The sequence below is a fragment of the Zingiber officinale genome, chromosome 5B, assembly GCF_018446385.1.
Source record: "Zingiber officinale cultivar Zhangliang chromosome 5B, Zo_v1.1, whole genome shotgun sequence".
In the NCBI taxonomy this organism is placed as follows: Eukaryota; Viridiplantae; Streptophyta; class Magnoliopsida; order Zingiberales; family Zingiberaceae; genus Zingiber; species Zingiber officinale.
The window spans coordinates 119,283,292-119,303,969 of record NC_055995.1 but is presented as its reverse complement, the minus strand read 5'-3'; the positions used below and the strand labels follow the sequence as shown (position 1 = coordinate 119,303,969).

At 35.3% G+C, this 20,678-nt stretch overlaps 2 protein-coding genes across 3 annotated transcripts; both read right to left on the bottom strand.

The window, feature by feature from the left end:
* Positions 1-6,287: 6,287 nt before the first annotated feature.
* LOC121985585 (patatin-like protein 2) lies at positions 6,288-8,760 on the bottom strand. Its single transcript, XM_042539137.1, has 6 exons — positions 8,541-8,760; positions 7,906-8,087; positions 7,381-7,570; positions 7,115-7,276; positions 6,723-7,025; positions 6,288-6,634 (listed from the first exon to the last, which is right to left on the bottom strand). The coding sequence occupies exons 1-6, from the start codon at positions 8,688-8,690 to the stop codon at positions 6,383-6,385; spliced, it is 1,239 nt and encodes a 412-aa protein (XP_042395071.1). The 5' UTR covers positions 8,691-8,760; the 3' UTR covers positions 6,288-6,382.
* A 2,302-nt stretch (positions 8,761-11,062) lies between these two features.
* Positions 11,063-13,399, bottom strand: LOC121985584 (patatin-like protein 2). Of its 2 annotated transcripts, XM_042539136.1 has the most exons (7): positions 13,315-13,399; positions 12,993-13,194; positions 12,729-12,910; positions 12,246-12,435; positions 11,989-12,150; positions 11,597-11,899; positions 11,063-11,500 (listed from the first exon to the last, which is right to left on the bottom strand). In XM_042539136.1, exons 2-7 carry the CDS (start codon positions 13,140-13,142, stop codon positions 11,249-11,251), a joined length of 1,239 nt encoding a protein of 412 aa, XP_042395070.1. In that variant the 5' UTR covers positions 13,143-13,194; positions 13,315-13,399; the 3' UTR covers positions 11,063-11,248. The 2 variants fall into 2 exon arrangements, with proteins under 2 accessions (XP_042395070.1, XP_042395068.1); XM_042539134.1 differs by lacking the exon at positions 13,315-13,399 and having other exon boundaries at positions 12,993-13,284.
* Between the last annotated feature and the right edge of the window lie 7,279 nt (positions 13,400-20,678).

Genomic DNA, 20,678 nt, shown 5'->3' with positions numbered 1-20,678 from the left:
ATGTAATCCTTCATTCTTTGTAGATACCGCATAAACCTCTTTACGACTTTCCAATGCGTTGGTCCAAGGTTACTCAAATATCTGCCCAACATCCCCACAATGTACACAAGATCCGAACACGTATATACCTGAGCATACATCAAACTCCCTACTGCTGATACATAAGGGAATCGTTGCATTTCCTTGATTTCAAGTTCATGACGTGGACATTGTTGTAAGCTAAGTTTATCACCCTTTGCGACCAGAGTGTTGCTGGAAGCACAATTTTGCATGTCATACCGAATGAGCACATTTTCTATATAAGTCTTTTGTAATAGTCCAAATGTGTACCTCAAACAATACGAAAAATCTATTTACCTAAGACAAAAGATGCTTCACTAAGATCCTTCATTTCAAATTCACTAGATAGAAATGACTTGGTTTCTAGCAGTAGACTCATATCGGTGTTTGCAAGCAATATATCATCCACGTAAAGAACAAGTATATGAACTTGCTCTTACTAAACTTAATGTACAAGCATTGATCAACTGGATTCTCCTTGAAACCATATGAAGAAACCACTCGATCAAACTTTCGGTACCATTGATGAGATGTCTGCTTTAAACCATAAATGGGCTTCCTTAGTTTACATACTAGGTGCTTTGAGTCATCCGACTCAAAGTTCTCCGATTGCACTATGTTTATAGTTTCTTCAATGTTTCTATTGAGAAACGTAATTTTAACATCCATTTGGTGAAGCTCTAGGTCATAATGAGATACAAGTGCCATGATTACCCTAAGGGAGTCCTTCGTCGAAACTGACAAAAAGTCTCTTTGTAATCAATGTCCTCCTTTTAAGTGAATCCCTTAGCAACTAGGCGTGTCTTATACTTTTCAACATTGTCATATGAATCCCGTTTGATTTTAAATATCCATTCATAGCCAACGGGTTTTACACCTTCAGGCAATTATACAAGTTCCCAAACGTCGTTGTCCGCCATAGACTTCATCTCTTCCTTCAAGGCATTGATCCATTTTTCTGAATGAGGGCATTGTTTAACTTCTTGGAAAGATATGAGATCATCTTCTAACCCAATATCGGATTCATGCTCTTGGAGATAAACACAATCATGAGACATCGTGGATCTCTTCTCTCTAATGGACCTTCTTAGTGACATTTTATCTTGAGGTGATTGGGAGTCATTCTCAACAATAAGAGAGAATACCTCTATTTGAGATGATGCACCTTCGAAGTGAATTGGAGGTGACATGGAAATATCATGGTCAACTACCCCTTTCGGTTGTATAGCTTCAACTATATGTGGAATTCTAACCATTTCACTACCCACTGCATCAGTAGTTACCATATTAGGATCACTAATATTCTCCTCAAATGATATTCCCCTTGCTTTATCACTTTCACCATCCTCAATGAATTTGACATTACCCGTCTCGAAAAAGGATCTACTGAAGGGGTTATAGAACTTGAAATCTCTTGAATTTCAGAGTATCCTACACAATGACAACTAACAGTTCTTGAGTCAAATTTCCTTTCGTTAGGCCAATAGGGCCCAGCTTCAAGTTCAACTGGACAACCCAGACATGTAGATGCCTAAGACTAGGTGCTCTACCTGTCCACAACTCCTATGGAGTTTTTATTATTGTCTTACTAAGAACTCTGTTGAGTAGGTAAACTGCAATCTTGAGTACTTCATCCCACAAAGACTCTGATAGAGAAGAAAATGCAATCATACTTCTCACCATATCCTTGAGGATTCGATTTCGTCACTTTGTTACATCATTTTACTAAGGTGTCCCAGGCATGGTGTATTGCACCACAATACCGCACTCAACAAGGTAATCAACAAATGACCCACCCAAGATGTTGTTCACCTGATCCGTCAGACCTACCATAGTATTCATCACCATGGTCTGATCTTACTGAATTAATTTTCTTACCAAGTTGATTTTCAACTTCGGCTTTTAAGGTTTTGAACATGTCTAGGGATTGCGATTTCTCATGAATAAGGTACAAGTATCCATATCGGGAATAATCATCTATAAAGCTTATAAAGTATGATTGACTATTCCAAGAAACCTTAGTGAATGATCCACATATATCTGTATGTATAAGCTCTAAGACTCCATTACTCCGCCTTGAACCCTTAATACTTTTGTTAGTTATTTTTCTCTTGATACAGTCAATGCAGATTCCAAAATCTGACATATCAAGGAAATTGAGAATTCCTAGTGATATTAACTTTCCTAGGCGTTGTTTGAGCTCATTTAGTGTCTATTTATCCTTTTGAATATTATAACTAATCTTAAAAGGAGTGAACTATATAGGCAGAGAGATCAAGATGAAGTTCACAAGGACACTTTAAACATGTCTAACTTTAGTGCCTTAAGCCTTGTAACTAGGTTAGATATCTCCATGATGTACTCCCTAATGTTACCCTTCCCTGTATACCGCATGGACACTAACTTCGTGAGAAGTGTAGTAGTCTCGATCTTTTCGTTTGACTTGAATCAGTCCACTAATTCCTTAAGGAAGGTTTTAGCATCCTACTTCTCAGATATCAAACCCCTTAGTGATTTTGGTATTGACATTCTCATGACCATTAGACTCATGTGATTAGATCTCTCATACTTGTTAAAGTTCACTTTTTGATCCACAATTGAATCATCAGTTAAAGATGCAGGTCAATCATGCCTAAAGGCATAGTCCAGATCCATGCAGTCCAATAAAATTGTAATATGCTTTTTCCATTGTCCAAAGTTTGTGCTAGTAAGCATGGGAATGTTGTTCAAATTAATATACATTGAGAGTACTACATAAACAAAAGTAAAGAACATAGTTCAATTTAACAAACAAGGCATGTATCTTGTGCAATAACAAAATGCAACTAATAAAACATGCAACTATATGGGCATACATAGAGATATCGAGTACAACATTACATTAAGTCTTTAGACTAAATTGTAACTTGCTATTGGTACTCTCTAAATAACTCATGATCACCTTCATCTGCCATATAAATCTCCTTCCTTTGGGTCGACGCATTATGGGCATAATACTTTATTCATGAGCTTCCTTTAGTTAGATTATGTTTTCTAGCATCACTCATAATGCTTCCAATCGGCCACATAGTGCCCCTTCCTTTGGGCCGACATACTATGTGCATGATCAAGAAGTTTAACTTAATTTGTGAGCTTCCTTAAACATATATCCGACATAAGAATGATTTTCCTTTGGGCTAATTACCCTTAGCATGGATATACATCTCTCTACACTAATACTCTTAGCCTCCCCAATAGTTCTCGCTTTGGCGATAGTATATGTTCGATTAGGTAGCAAGAGTGAAGAAGAATCCAAGAAGAAATTGTCGAAAACTTAGCTAAATTCAGTTATCAATCGATTGGTATTGGATATCAATCGATTGACACCCTTTTAATTGATCAAGAATGGATATGAATCGATTCATACGTGATCAATTGATTGAACATACATAAATCGATCCACTGATCGATCCAGAAAGCTTTTGTTCACTTGTTCATCCACCTCAATTGATTTGCTGATCGATTGACCAAAGTCAATCGATTCAAAAACCTTCTGTGGATATCCCAACGAACTCCAATCGATTGGTTGATCAATTAGTGAGCCCCAATCGATTAGCAAATCGATCCAGAAGCTCTTCGTTAAATTCTTACGATTTTTAATCAATTAGCTGATCGATTGGTAAACCCCAATCGATTAGTTGATCGATTAAAAAGCTCTCTGTTTATTTTTCATGAATTTCAATTGATTCCCTGATCGATTGGTGCTCCAATCGATCAACCGATCAATCTAGAGGCTTTCTGTTTGATTCTTGCAACATTCAATCGATTGACTGATTGATTGGTGATCTCAATCGATCAGTCGATCGATCCAGAAGCTTTCTTTTGAATTCTTATCGCGATCGACAGTCTGAATCGATTGATTCCTAATGTTGATCGATTGGTAAACAACAATCGATCAGCTGATCGATTTTAGACTCTTCTGTTCGCGAGCATCCCAATCGATCAAATCTTACGCCAATTGATTGGTAAGCACCAATCAATCAACGGATCGATTCAAGACGATTTTGTTCGTGAATCCGCGACTCTCAATAGATTGGGAACCTTCCTAATCAATTGATATCACAAAACACCCATTTCTGAAACGCGATTTTCTACCCTAAAATCACGTCGCCAATCTCGTTCTTCACGGATAATGCGAAAAACTCGATTCAAAGGTTAAATCCTAATCTATGCATACTACATTCAATGAATATACATCAATTTCGCTCATCCATATGGAATCAAATGCAAAAAAAAATTGATGTATTGTGTTAAAACATTGAAAAATAATCCTTACGCTTTAAAAACTAATAATAAGTCAATCTTAAGCTCTGATACCAATTATTAGAATTGTAATACATCATATACAATCTAAAGGATATATCTACAACAGGATCTAGCTTCTATGAATCTCTAAAGTGCAATAGAAAATAAGATAATAGCTCATAAATCACTGACCTGAATCCATTGCTATGTTATAGCCTCTTACTTGTCGCTATAGTATCCCACAAGCGCAACGAATGTCTTCATAGGATTGAGTCGGCGAACACGTTCTTCTCAATGGGGGAGAAGAAGCTAGAAGAGGAGAGCAAGGTTTAACATGCCCTAATGAACCTTATCTCTTCCTTTTTATACTTGGCCCAACCTATGAGGACTATCTACCATAAAAGCCCATGTCTCATTAACAACCCATCAATGTTAATGAACCGGATTATTGGATCTACACATTAAATTCATATCCATTTAATCCAAACCTCTTTATATGCTTGAAGCATTAGATCACTTAATTTAGTTTAGTTACTTTAATGACAATTAGTTGTGTGTGTCTATGTTAATCAAGTGTAAGTCCAACCTTATGTAGATTAAGTCCAACCATGTGGACTCAATTGGATCTAGTCCACCCATGTGGACTTAATCCTACAAGTATTCACCATCACGGTTTGATCTAACGACCTTAATTTTCTTACCTAATTAATTTTCAACTTCGGCTTTGAAAATTTTGAACATGTCCAAGAATACGACTTCTCATGAATAAGATATAAATAATCGTATCATGAATAGTCATCTATAAAGCTAATTAAATGTGTATGTCATTTCAAAATGCCTTAGGGATAAGGATATATGGTTCACAAATATTCGTATATTAATTCTGAGAGTTCACTACAATGTTTAGCTCATTTATTTCTTTTGTTTGTCATTTTTTACTTAACACACTCTGTACCGATATTAAAGTATGACATATCAAAAAAATTGAGAATTTCATATGACATTAATCTTTATATGCATTGTTTAATATATGTTTTAAACGTCTATATCACATCATAAAAGAATTCTCGCTAGTCAAATTTTATTTTGTACCTATGTTATACATTATTTTATTGTTAATAGGAGATAAGATGTTTAATTAATATAGTTTATCAATTAAGGAATAATTAGCAATTACTACTAAATTTAGAAAAATATTTAAAATTTTATTTTTAAATGAACAAGAGTAACTTGATTTGTTCAAACAAGAAACATCAATTGAATTCTATCTAAATAAATATATTATTCAAATCTAGAAAACCATCAATTTTTAAATAAAACCTAAAAATAAATATCGTCTCTACTTTAACCTTCTTGCTATTTCTCATATATCTATCTTCAATCATCAAATAGAAATTGGTTTATGAGACAAGTTTACATAGTGATACTTATGTGAGTAATATCATCGATATCTATCTACTGTATGTTAATCGGCACTATAGCTAAGTTGACTTCTAAACTAATAAAATAAAAAATTTTACCTTTCTTATCACATTATATTTGAGACAATCTTTTTTGTCAAATGATTTTTTTATCTTGTTTCTTTTACTCCTTTGGCTAACGCTCGAGAATCTATAGTTTGTTTATCTTTTCCCTTAATATTGCTTCAAGTGGACGCGAAGTCAGCACTTTCAGAAAATGAAAATGTGGGAAAAGTGTAAAGTATGAGAGAGCTAAGAGTAAATCTAATTCTCTGATAGTAATTCCTCTTGTCCAAGTAGGAGATGCAAGTTCATAGCTAGATTTCTTTCTGCTGTATTCTGTTACCTGATTAATGGAAATTTCCTCGGTTTTTCATTCCTTAAGAGGGTATAAACTATTATAAATTTTTTGAAAAACAAGAAAATTTAAGAAATGAAAAAAAATGTTTTATGTTCATGTCCTTTCGCATGAAGAATCGCTTATAGAATCCGCCACCATTTAAATATTTTGGTCCCAAAGAGAAGCACACAACAACTATATATATGATTCTTGGTGATCGAATTGAAGCACACAACTATCACCCAGACGAAGCCAATTTTTCATGCCTACGCTTCCTTTCGTTTGACAACTTCTTGGCAAATTGAACAAGCCGTTCCTTGTTCGACATCGTTCCTCCCTTTCCATCCACCACCGGCTCCGATTGCCCAGTCTCCAAGTTCACCCGCGACACCGGCTTCTCCAGAAGATTCTCCCCAATCCGAACTAAATTGTTCAAGTTCTCCTTCGTTGAATTATCCACCGAAGCCGCAACGTCAGTCAAAGTATCATCCTGCCATTCAATATAATTAATAATCGTACAATCTTTTCCATTAAAATCGATGGACTTGGCTCAGCTTTATGGAGAATCATTCGATTACCTGTATGCGAAGGTAGTAGCCCTCACATTCCAGTGCCTGGAAAACGACTGATGCATGGATATCCACCATGTCCGAGCTCGCCTGCGTGAAAATGTCGACGAGGGGCGTCTTCCCTCTGTTGTACAACCACCCAAGCAAGCCCCATCGAGCGCTCTCTTGGGCACTATACCTCTCCTCCTGCTTAGGTTCTCCGGTCCCGATCGAGATCACCAGAAAATGACTGTAGTCCACCGGTTTATACGACTCGAAATCCTTGTTCGATTTCAGAATTTGCTTCGTCACTTGGTTCATCGCGACTAAAGTCTATTCATGATTACCAACCATATCTACATATGAGAATTTGAGAATAAGCTTATGCGTAGATTATTTAGATGTGTGCGTGGATTATATACGGGATTATTTGCTGCTACGCCGCCATCGATGAGGTTGAAGCTCCTGGTGTTGCCTTGATCGTCCCGGGTCTCAAAGTAATGGCCGGGGAGGTATGTGGGGGCGGCGGAGGTGCCGATGCAGATGTCCGATAAAAGAGCATTCTTTAGAGGAATATCCTGTGTCTACGAAATAAGTAGGTATGATCGTCACCTATATCTATCTATAATCTATTCTTTTGGAGAAAAAAAAAAAAGATTAAGATGATCTATCATATATCCATCTCAACCTCAAAAGTTGAGAAGAAGACGGGCTGCAGAAGTTTGATGTCAAACGTAGGGATGACAACGTTGGTCAACGTTTGACTTAGTTTTTTGTCGCCTAAGAGTTCTTGAATCTTGGATTGAAGAAACTTGCCGTCGTATCTTGGTCCAGTGAACGCATCCAGCAGCTTTAATGCTGGATTGAGGCATCCGGACCTAAAATAGAAAGAGAAACACATGGATTAATTTTGATTCGTATAATTAGTATCGTTAATTAAGAAGTTAAAAATTTGTCATATATATATATATATATATAATTATTGTTAAAGCCTAGCTCCATCAATCAATGTTTATATATTCTTTATAATCTTTTCTCTCTCATCTTACTCTTTTATAAACAAGATATCAGAATGAGCATAGAGCTAAAGTTAGAAAGTATGAGATTATCGACATAGTTTCGATTTTTTTTTCTTCATTAATTTCATCTGCACTACTGTAATTTGTGTATTTTTGTGATTCATGTCATAGCTACTAATTAAATTTATTCTAACCTGTGCTGTGGAAAAATCTTGTCAGAGTTTTGCAAGTAGAAGTCAACGATATCCTCAGCGGCAAAGAGTGGCTTGTTGTTCTCGCCGGGAGCTGCGAGCATGGTGGCGATGAGCCCGCCGGTGCTTGTGCCAGATATCACGTCGAAATAGTGGGCTATTCTCGCTTCTCCTCCATCAAGCTCCTGCGACACCAAGAATCAACTTCCACCTTTCAGCATGCATAAGATAATTCAGCAAGAAACAGAGGACAGATTGTTGGTCCAAAATAAGTTGGATCATAGGATGGGCCATTTATTATGATTGGATTATGATCGTGATCCCGTCATAATTGGTTATAATCTCTCCTTGGATTCATCGTTCCTCAAGTTATAATTTGAATTGGGACAAATGATCAGAGACCGCCCTCCACTTGGCGCTAGGCTACCTGATCACCTATCCACTACCGGCCTTCAGGTGCCCTCCAGTCATTCACCTAGACTTAAACTATAACTTGGGACAATAAACCCAGAAAGAAATCATAACTAATTATGATCGGATCGCGACTACGATCCAATAGCAATTACATATGATTCATTCTCTGATCCACTTTTACGTGGACAATCTGCAAACATATATATTCTTGATTGAATTCACACTTGAAGTTGCTTTTCAAGAAACTCGATGATCCTCGCAGGGATGAGGCCACGAATCCCGCCGCCGTCGATGCTGAGAATGGTGATCCTCTTCCCACAAGAGGGCGGAGGGTTATTTAAGGTAGAGGCGGCTGCAGTCGAACTGCCTGCCATGTAACAAACTTAGTAATTGAGGAGATTGAGGAGATTGAGGAGATAATTAGCTGCTAATGGTTTTGTTGCCTGTGGGAAGGAAGATATATAGAGAGAATTAATTATGATAATGTTTTTTTTTAAAACCCAATTAATCCAACTACAATATGAAATGAAAGATTATTGTTTATGCAACACTTGTACTGATTGAATTGGAATATATTATACTTAAAAGTCTTTTCCTTCATAAGGCTGTAGTTTGTTTTGATCGATTAAGTATTGTGTCGGATTTGACAGAATTTTAATTCATCGAGAAATAATTTAATTATTCAGTTAGGTGATGCGTTAGATAAACGGCACGTGCGGCACGTGTGAAGATATGGATCTACCTTTCCAACTCTGCCGGAAGATGTAGTTAATTTTTAAAAGGTTAAATTGTTCAATCAATCAACTATTTTTTTTTAACAAAAAAATCAAGTTAATTTTTTTAATCTATCATATCTTTGAAAAGAGTATGCAATTTATTAGGGTGTTAAAAATTTTATCAACTTTATTTTAAAATTAAATACTGAGTTGGAAAAATACCATCCTATATATTGAATTTTAAGCTTCTTTAATCATATTACTTATAAAGTTTTAAAATTCTCACAAAAACTTAAAGCCTCCTTTAATTCTCCCCCTTCATTAATTGATTAATCTCCATCAGGGTGTCTATATTTGGTGATGTGTCAGAGAATAAAATGATGATGATGATAAAGTAGTCTTTAAACACCTCAGATTATGATGTAGTGATTAGACTTTCAAATACAGATCTAAAAATTTCCAGGATTGAAATTCAGCTACAGTGAGTTTTAGAAATTTTTTTCTCCAATAAATAACAGATTTAAGAAAATTCAATTCTGTTTGTACAAATAGTACTCTCCGAGTGGCCTAATGACCTCGGGGTGGGCCCACTTACCCCCTTGAATTATCTATTATGTTAGAGCGATCAAATATTTCTCCTGATTTTTTCTAATGATTAATGAAATTTTTTTATAGGACTGGATCGATTATTTTAAAATTAATCTGTTATAAGAATTAGATACCTGAGCCAACTAACAAAAAATTAAAGAAGATGATTGTGCCCATGAGCACGATAGTGCAGTGATAAGACACGGACGATTCTGTGATTCACAACTCATGCTCCATATTTTCTACCGAGTTTGAATCACTATGCCAGGACCATATAGACAAGAGTGCAAATAAGGTTGAGGATAGGATAGATCATAATTTTATATAATTTCTAAGTTGGCGATAGATTAAAATAAATAGAGATAGCACGTGACGGGAATATAAATTTATCACGATTATAATTATAATTTTATTTTATTTTGATCAGCAGATGAACGATAAAGTTAGTTTTTTTTTCCTTCTATATATTTAATTATGTAGATGTAGATGTAGGTTTAGATTTAGTTTTTATACATTACCAAAAAAACTAAATTGTGATTTAGTTAATGAACTGCTTAATAAGTATTTTGATCAACATCGAGCTGTGGACAGCTCTATACGGCATGTTTCTATGGCAATTAAATTAGTGGGCCCTCATATTCATAAATTGATCATGAAAGTCAACCGCAGTTGCAATGCAAATTGAGTGTGCACCCGCCAGGCCATGAGTTGTGTAAATTATTGGGGCTTAATTCATTTTGTTTTTTATTAAATATATATAAATTTTTCTTTAAAATACAATCAATAAACTTAAATATTCCTCAAATAATATCAGTGTACAGTGCCTTGACTTTTCAACTGTTACAACAAATAACCCTCTGGCCTCCAAGACGGATCTAAAAGAGATAAATTATAAGGACTTTAACCAATACAGCGATCCTTTGTATGGGAACCCATGCTACATTTTGAACACATTAAAAATCAACTATATGATATATTGTAGCAACATCATATGTAACCATATACAAATACCAACTGTGCAGCCCGTGGAGCTTTCTTTTTCAGAATAAATAAATAAATCTTTTTATCTAATTTCTTTTGCTCCGTATCACTAGAAACTCCAGGATATATAGTTTGTTTATCTTTTCCCTTAATATTGCTCGAACCTTGAAAAATGGATGCTAAGTGAGCGCTTTCAAAAAATATGAGAGAAGTATGAGAATCTAATTCTTAGTTAGTAATTCCTCTTGTTGAAGTAGGAGATGTAAGCTGATCGCTAGATTTCTTTTCGCTGTATTCTGTTACCTGATTCATGGAAATTTCCTCTGTTTTTCATTCCCTAAAAGGGTATAAACTATTATAAAAATTTTGAAAAACAAGAACAATTAAGAAATGAAAAAAGAATTTTTCATGAAGAATCGCTTATAGAATCCGCCATCATGTAAATATTTTGGTCCCAAAGAGAAGAGCAAAAAGGATAACAAATTAAACAATGCAGCAATGGCAGTTCACGACATACACGCTATTGTTGTTGGAAAATATTGTAAATGAGAAGGGAAAAAAAGAATCACTGATGAACTGATGCACCGATGGACATAATTCATTGCTAATGATTCTTGGTGATCGATCGATATTGAAGCACACAACTATCACGCAGACGAAGCCAAGTTTTCATGCCTATGCTTCCTTTCATTTGACAACTTCTGGGCAAATTGCACAAGCCGTTCCTTGTTCGACATCGTTCCTCCCTTTCCATCCACCACCGGCTCCGATTTCCCAGTCTCCAAGTTCACCCGCGACACCGGCTTCTCCAGCAGATTCTCCCCAATCCGAACTAAATTGTTCAAATTCTCCTTCGTTGAATTATCCACCGAAGCCGCAACGTCAGTCAAAGTATCATCCTGCCATTCAATATAATTAATAATCGTACAATCTTTAATTTTCCCTTAAAATCGATCGACTTGGCGCAGCTTTATTTATGGAGATCAGTCCGTTACCTGTATGCGAAGGTATTGCCCTTCACTTTCCAGTGCCTGGAAAACGACTGACGCATGGATATCCACCATGTCTGAGCTCGCCTGAGTGAAAATGTCGACGATGGGAGTCTTCCCTCTGTTGTTCAGCCACCCAAGCAAGCCCCATCGAGCGCTCTCCTGGGCACTATACCTCTCCTCCTGCTTAGCTGATCCAGTCCCGATCGAGATCACCAGAAAATGACTGTAGTCCACCGGTTTATACGACTCGAAATCCTTGTTCGACTTCAGAATTTGCTTTGTCACTTGGTTCATCGCGACTAAAGTCTATTCATGATGACCAACCATATCTACATATGAGAATTTGAGAATAAGCTTATGCGTAGATTATTTAGATGTGTGTGTGGATTATATACGGGGTTATTTGCCGCTACGCCGCCGTCGATTAGGTTGAAGCTCCTCGTGTTGCCTTGACCGTCCCGGGTCTCAAAGTAATGGCCGGGGAGGTATGTGGGGGCGGCGGAGGTGCCGATGCAGATGTCCGATAAAAGAGCATTCTTTAGAGGAATATCCTGTGTCTGCGGAAAAAGTCGGTACGATCATCACCTATATCTATCTATAATCTATTATTTTGGAAAACCAAAAAGTAAGATGATCTATCATCCATCTCAACCTCAAAAGATGAGAAGAAGATGGGCTGCAGAAGTTTGATGTCAAAGGTAGGGATGACGACGTTGGTCAACGTTTGACTTAGTTTTTTGTCGCCTAAGAGTTCTCGAATCTTGGAGTGAAGAAACTTGCCGTCGTATCTCGGTCCGGTGAACGCATCCAGCTGGTTTAATGCTGGATTGAGGAACCCGGCCCTGAAATAGAAAGAGGAATTCATGGATTAATTAAGAAGTTAAAAATCTGTCATATAAATATATATACTAATTATTGTTAAAGCCTAGATCCATCAATCAATGTTTATATGTACTTCAAGATCTGGTTCTCAATTAATTTGTGAAATTAAATTAATTCAAGTCTAATCTTTTCTCTATCATCTTACTCTTTTTTAAACAAGATATCAGAATTGAGCAGATAGCTACAGGCAGAAAGTAAATTAAGAACATGAGATTATATATGGACTTAGTTTGGAAGAAGAAAAAAATCTAACCTGTGCTGTGGAAAAATCTTGTCAGAGTTTTGCAAGTAGAAGTCAGCGATATCCTTGGCGGCAAAGAGTGGCTTGTTGTTCTCGCCGGGAGCTGCGAGCATGGTGGCGATGAGCCCGCCAGTGCTCGTGCCGGAGATCACGTCGAAATAGTCGGCTATTCTCGCTTCTCCTCCATCAAGATCCTGCAACACCAAGAATTAATCAACTTCAAACAATAATTCAGCAAGCATATATAAATATAAATATTCTTGATCGAATGCCCACTTGAAGTTGCTTTTCAAGAAACTCGATGATCTTCGCTGGGATGAGGCCGCGAACCCCGCCGCCGTCGATGCAGAGAATGGTGATCCTCTTCCCACAAGACGGCGGAGGGTTATTTGAGGTAGAGCCGACTGCAGTCGAACTACTTGCCATGGTACAAACTTAGTAATCGAAGAGATAATCAAGCTGCTGATGCTTTTGTTGCCTGTGCGAAGAAAGGATGATCATATATAGAGAGAATGAGAAATAAATAAATAAATAAATAAAACCCAATTAATCCAACTATGAAATGAGTTGCAATATGAAATAAAAAAAAATTGTTTACGTGAAAGTTCTACTGCTTGAATTGGGATATATTATATATACTTAAGTCTTTTGCTTCTTGCAAACGAAGTGTTTTGATAAATTAAGTATCGTCGTGTCAGATTTGAAGTATTTTAATCGTCGCAAGATGGAATAGCGATTATAAATAGGTGTTTATATAAACTATAAATTTTGAAATAAAGAAAGAAAAAAAATCGATATATAAACTTTAATTATTATCTTGTTGAGAAAGAAAATTGTGAAAAAAAATACTTAATAAAAATTGAAATTAATAAAATAGAAAGCTAATATAGACAAACCTTAATTAAATACCATAAAAAGAAAAATTATTTAAAATAATAAAAAGACTCTTGAAGGTTCCGACGGTGACTAAACGTTACTTTTTAGGTTAAAATTTGACGGTTGTTGGTTGTGATAAATTTGACGTTACTTTTTATTTTATTATTTACTAAAATAATACGCGATTGCTGATAAAGCCTGAAAAACTAAATAAAAAATAATGACACTTTATAATTCAAGGAATCCTATTTGATTAGTCTCGCATCAATTATTCATCGAGAAATATTCAATTACGGGATGCGTGGAAAAATAACACGTGCGGCACGTGTGAAAAGTATGGATTTACCTTTCCAACTTTGCCGGACGGCTTAGTGAATTACTAAAAGGGTAAATCGTTAAATCAATCAAATAACTATTTATTAATTGCTGATTTGATATGTAGACAAAAGTGCAAATAAAAAAAATATTTAAACAACTTAAGTGGCAAGTGTAGGGAGAAGGATCTATAGAGATGGTGAAATCTAAGCACTTATTAGTGAAACTATAGAATGACAAAAGTGCAAACAAGGTTGGTGGTAGAATAGATCATATTTAAGCAAATACGACAAGTGTAAACTTTGATGACCATGTGAGCATTTTGGCACATCATAATTTAAAAACATAAAGTTAAAAAAAAAACTAACACGATGATAAATTTTATAAGATTTCTAAGCAGGCGATAGATTAAAATAGATAGAGATAGCACGTGACTGAAATACAAAATTACCATGATTATATTTATTAAATTAATTTTATTTTGATACAAAGTTATTTTTTTTCTTTCTATAATATTTTGTAGAGTTAAATTTTATACATTACAGAAAAAAAATAAATTGTGATTTAGTTAATGATTTGTTTAATAAGTACTTTGACCAAAATCGAGTTGTGGACAGCTGTATATACCGTGTTTCTATGCCAATTAAATTTCGTGCGCTGTACACGCCGGTCACGAGGAGTGTAAACTATATGCAAGGCAATTAAATTAGTGGGCCCAATATTGGGTCGCGTAAATTCTAATTTAGTAGGTTTTTTTTTTAAAAAAAAAAATTAAATCATTTTGTATTATTTTTTATTTAAAATACAATCAATAAACTTAAATTTCTTCAACTATATATATATATATTTTGGACCACTAAGAGCAAGAAAAGTATGGCACTATTAATTTATGAGATGAGACTTCTCACCTAAACATGAATTGTTCAATTAGTTTGAGCTAAGTATGCAATCTAATCTCTAATATATTTTGATAATTATTACGATATTATTCTTAGCGATGCATAGTTGAAGCTTAAGTTTATCTACAATACTAAAATATTCTTATAATTTCTCTACCTTCAAACATAATTAATTAGTCATGCTCACCTCATGTGTCTGTATTCAAGTCTTATAACTAAGGGAGCGTTTGGTTAAATGATGAAAATAACTATGGATATGAGTTTAATAGTAGGGTGGAATGAGAATAGGAATGGAAATGAAACCCATCAAGTTATATGGGTTTGGTTGATTCTCATAAATCTAGTAATCATTTCTAAAATATCATTCTCAAATCCACAATCCAAACACTATCTTTTACTATCATTCTATTTCCTCATTCCCAAACTCATCAACCAAATACCCCCTAAATATAGTAATTACGTATAATATAACCGTCTACCATTTATTAATATATTTTATGATGAATCATTTATCATAAAAGATTGATACATTTTATTAAAGCAAAGAAAGGAAGAGCCGAGGCCAACAATAAGAAACCGCAGAGCAGGTGCATGGATGACTTTTCTGAGCGGGACAAATCATAATTAATTTTTATGAGATGTTTTTTAATTTTTTTTATTATGAATAAATAACGAAAACTTTTAATTAAATTAGGTCAGTCATTAATGACAAAGAGTTACAACTTAATTCGTTTACTTAATGAACGAAACAATATATTATTATTTAATACCTTTCACCTAATTTCGAGTGAAAGAGGTTTCATGCTAATTAATGTTATCCGCTTAAACATGTTTGATGAAGAAGATGAAGAACTTGTCGTTGCCAACTCAAGATTCTGCTTTGTACGAGTCATTCAAGCTTATCTATAAATATTAATTAAAGGCTTCATAGACAAGTTAATGATAAAGACCTCTTCCAAATCTTTTCTATAAACTAGCTAGTTGATTTCCTCAATCATGTTATAATTAAAGATAAACTCGACAATGAGAAACATGAAAATGTTTTTTTTTTGACACAGGTCATAAAAAAAAAAGATTGGAAATTAAGGAAGGTAGATATGAGCATGTTGTGGAAGTAGGAATATGATTGAATGTGACAGAAATTAGATATCAATGAGGCTGTGGTGGTGCATTAGGCGTGCAATTATGGGGATTGTGATATAAATATATATCTGTAGCTCTCTTTCTTAATTTCAATGGGTGATGTGGAATAGAAATTTTGACTAGTAATGAGATTCATTTATTGCAAGAAGAAAATTAAGTCGTCTAATGCGATCACACCATTTAGATTGAGATTTCATTTATTGAAGCTCTGCTGCTAAATTAGAGGAAAAAAAAAGCCTAATAACTGCTATGAGGCTTTAGTCTTATGTGGTTTAGGGTTGGGTGCGACTTGAGTCTCGGTGTGACTCATCCAAGGCAGGTGGATTTTGTTCTCCTCGATCGGCTCACAAAGTGAAAGTTCTTACAAGATTTTAATAGGGTTTGATACTACAATTACGATGGTAATAACCTCTTCTCTTTATTTTTCAAGTACTCCTCTCCCATTGCTTTTCGTAGGGGATTAAAACCATTACTTAGAATGAGTTTCCAACCATATATACAAACTAAAAAAAATATATCTATGTCCCCGGGGCTATGATGTTATAGTAGGACATTTAAATTGTCACCTATGTATTTACAGTTCAAACTATAGTTACGACGTATTTGTAGAAATTTTTCCACTTGAACTACATTTCATTAGTATAACCACGTGTTTATGAAATATGATCTTCACGTGTAGGGTCCTAATCATGTTTATAAACAATTTTATGTATTGAAGCTAATTACATCAGATTTAAAAAGAAATTAACTAAAAAACAAGACAATAGATCTAAATGCAACTTATTTATCATCGTTTCAATGTCGTCCAATGGGAAGAGGAAAGATCTCGAATCCCTCAATTTTACAAGGACCACGTCCTATATTGCAACAAACCTATTATGTTATCAGATCATCATTAATAATAGAATACCAATTAACGAGTTTTATACATAAATCAACATCCAATAATAAAAATTCATAATTAAATTACTTAATGGATTTGTCCGTAATGACATATATAACATGTTACAAAACAACATGTAAGTCTACCAAATAGCGAGATAAAATTCAACAATCTTCTACTTGAACTACATGTGATTTTGTATACAACATATTAGGAAACCTTAGTTGAGTTTAACCAGGTCAAACTTTATGAGTAAAAATGCTCCTTTAGAAATTTGGTTGGTTAATTTCATTGGTATAGAATTAAAGATGTCATAATTACTATAATTGTAACAAGCTTCAAGAGTAATTACAATGTCAATGTCATCAATGACATAAATTAAATATGGATGTGTAGTATGAGAATTATATGAAATATGATTTCCGCGTGTCAATTTCCGCTGATAGCTCAAAAGAGTCTTGATCATGTTTATAAATAATTTTTGTTAAATCCTACCTAGTACACTTAGGTAAGTAGTAGTATCAATATATATCCACTAAATATCAATACTCATTATAACTAAGTTGACTTATAAACTAACAAACTTGAAAATTTACATTTCTTAATGCAAATTAGCGTATTTGAGCAATCTTTCTTCACATAACACCCTTTCTTCTGGTAAAAGAAACAAATAAATTTTTTTATCCTATTTCTTTTGCTTTTAATTGTCAGAATCAGATCTGTAGTTTGTTTACATTTTCTCTTAGTTATTTTCCTTTTTTTTTTTTTTTTTTTTTTTTTTTTTTTTGGACGTTAAGTAAACACTTTCAAATGTCTCATATCTCAATTCTTCTCCTCTTATACACACTGAGCAATAAACTCGTTTAATATCTATTATTCCGTTTGAGTGTTGAAGTTTATTTTAAAAGGAACAAATTGTGCAAAGAGAAATATAAAAACAAACTGTACTAACATACTTTTAGACGTCTCTAGTTTTAGTGTCTTTAGCCATGTAGCGAGATTATACATCTCCATTATGTATTTTTTTTAAGAAGAAAGTATCTTTAACCTCCTGTATTTTCTATCAAGTATCATTTTATCTCCCTGTATTTAAAAAATAACATTTAACCCCCTATTGACCAAAGTCAAATGTGAAAAAAAATTATAAAAGACAATTATATCCTTGTCTTTTTGATATTTTTTTGATAATCTTAAGAGGAAAAAATATATTGAATTTATTAATAATTTACGCCCGCTTTTGTTTCCTTTGTTGATATCTGAACTAATTTTAGGCAATTTAAGACCCTAATTGATATTTTCAACATGTGCATGATTACTGATTTACTAATTAAAATCAATAAATTATACGTAACCTCCAACAATATATAAAGATTAATACTTAATTATATAAATAAAATAAAATAAAGTAGTTTGAAATATATATTTTCATTTCCCCGATTGAACAACCTTTTATTACAATATATAATAATTATTTTCTTCGCTTCCCCCTAAATTTAAAATTTTAGATCCGCCCATGTCCATAATTATATAACGTTCCGCGAAAATAACTGAAGGCATAATTTTTTTTTCTTACGCGAAGCAAATTTTCTTCATCTTCTTCAAGCTCTTTTTACTTTCTCATGTATACACGCGAGTCTCACGTCTCAGTTCATCACTAATTTGATCGTCAAAGAGGGTAACACTAACAATGCCAATCGACAAGCTTTACTTTATAGGACACCAAGAGTGGACGCACGGACAAACTGACATCAACCACAGATTCGAGCGAGTAACGAAGGGTACCATCACTAGATGCTTCTATTATTTTTTATCCTTTTATGTATATTTTTTTTTCCATATGTACACTATTGATCTAACTAATTAATAATTAAAGAGTCGATCCCGAAGACATATATCATTAATTTTCACATCAATTCAATATATTTTTTTCCTCTTAAAATTATCAAAAAAATATTAAAAAGATAAGGACATAATTATTTTTTACATTTTTTTTCACATTTGACTTTGGTCAAAGGAGGGTTAAGTATTATTTTTTAAATACAGGGGGCACAATGCTACTTGATAGAAAATACAGGGGTTAAAGGTATTTTTTTATTTTTTTATTTTTATTATATTGCATTGAGACAAGTTTCGTAAAAACTGTAATTGTCTTGTCCTTGTCATTTAAGGTGAAACGGTTTATAAGTTGTTTTAGAAAATTTCTGGCACCCTATCTTCTTTAGTTATTGAGTCCCTAATTGGTTCCGAAATGGACAATTTTATGATATTTAAACTCTTGCGATTAGAACGCTCCCACTTTTAAAATTCAGCCCTATGTTCCATAGTGCTAGCATTGGTCAAGAATGCAAGGCGATCATGTAGCTCAATACTTAGTCTAAGTCCATATAATCTAAAACAATGATAATTTATTCCTTCCATCAATTGGACAAAGTTAGTGACAATGAGTATAGGGATGTTGTCTATTGATGTGATGATGGAGGGAGGCCTACTTGGCACGGGGTTAACTGTCAGAATGGAGGTCAAAGTCAAGGTGGTCAACTCCGAGTGTCAAAGGGTCGAACAGAAGGCAATGACAATGGCCGATCGGGCAGTTAAGGCTCGGCTGACGGGAGACATGTCTGAGCAGACCATCCTTTCAGCTCTGGATGATACGTAAGACAACCAACGCTCAATATGGAGTGGTAGGACAACGATGGGGACCGAATAGCTAGTCCGAACGGGGGATGACATGCTACTATATAGTCACCGTATGGAAGAGCCACTGAGGTCGCCAAAGCGGGAGTCTCTCGGCCAAGCGGTTACCCCCGCACAGCCAAGCAGCGAGACCTGATCATGGATAGAGCGGAGTCCCGATCTAGAAGCTACCCCGCTCGACCAAACAACGGGACCATTGTAGTATCTCTCTATATCCTTTTGGGAGGTAGCGTCGCTGACACGAGGCACAGTCGACAGGCGGATCATACGGCGGAAGCTTCTACTGTCTCGTCAGGGATATGCATGCCCTGTTAAGGTATGTTGTCAGAGGTACTTTTCTAACAGGTTCTTTCATAGGACATATAGGAGAGTGTGCCCATGTCTCGAGAAGCATGCACGTCACCCACCAGAGCTCTATATAAAGGGGAGTCCATCACCGGTAGAGGTACGCGTTATCTACTGTTTGCACATGTTCTACAGTTGCTCCACTTTTCTCCACATTTCGGTGACTGACTTGAGTGTCGGAGGGCCAACGTTGGAGACCCCTTCCTTGGCTTCGTACTGACGTTATCTGTTTTGTAGAGAGGAGCGAGGTCTACATCTGGTCAGTGAATACGCCACATCCCTAGCTTTCCGCCTTCCGACTTTCGTACAGGATCATTTTGGCGTTGTCTGTGGGAATGTAGCCTGCATCCGAATGAGAAGATGGAGGACATTGGATGATTTACCATGGTGACGCTGACACAAGAGGAATTCGACATGCTGGTACAAGCTGCGCAGCCAAGATAGTGGAGCAACAACAACAACAGGTGTTGATCAAATGCCAAGAGTAGGAGCCCACAACATCAGCTGCTGGTCGCCCAGCTGAGCACGGTGATCGAGCGGACTGAGTATCATCTCGGGGTAATAGCAAGAAGTCGGCTGGCACGTATGGAGAAGCGCTTAATGCGCCTATCCCCTTTCACTGAGCGTTGTTCAGGACCCCATCGGAGGAACGGGGTCGAGTGAACAAGGACCAAGGGTCTTCTTCAGACGATGTGCCCGTTCGGGACGTAAGGAAAGGGAAGGCACCCAGGGAAGATGATTCACCCGAGCAGATCAATCAGTAGTTTTCGGAGGGAATTCTGAATGACCCTTTGCCAAGGCACTATA

Bases quoted from the DNA above. Each gene is read 5' to 3' on its own strand.
- LOC121985584 (XM_042539136.1), bottom strand. From the start codon at position 13,142: ATGGCAAGTAGTTCGACTGCAGTCGGCTCTACCTCAAATAACCCTCCG. The intron at 12,911-12,992 runs GTGGGCATTCGA...TTGGTGTTGCAG, and splicing joins TTCTTGAAAAGCAACTTCAA to GATCTTGATGGAGGAGAAGC. The intron at 12,151-12,245 runs GTTGAGATGGAT...CTTTTTCCGCAG, and splicing joins TCTTCTTCTCATCTTTTGAG to ACACAGGATATTCCTCTAAA.
- LOC121985585 (XM_042539137.1), bottom strand. From the start codon at position 8,690: ATGGCAGGCAGTTCGACTGCAGCCGCCTCTACCTTAAATAACCCTCCG. The intron at 8,088-8,540 runs GTGTGAATTCAA...TTGGTGTCGCAG, and splicing joins TTCTTGAAAAGCAACTTCAA to GAGCTTGATGGAGGAGAAGC. The intron at 7,277-7,380 runs GTTGAGATGGAT...CTTATTTCGTAG, and splicing joins TCTTCTTCTCAACTTTTGAG to ACACAGGATATTCCTCTAAA.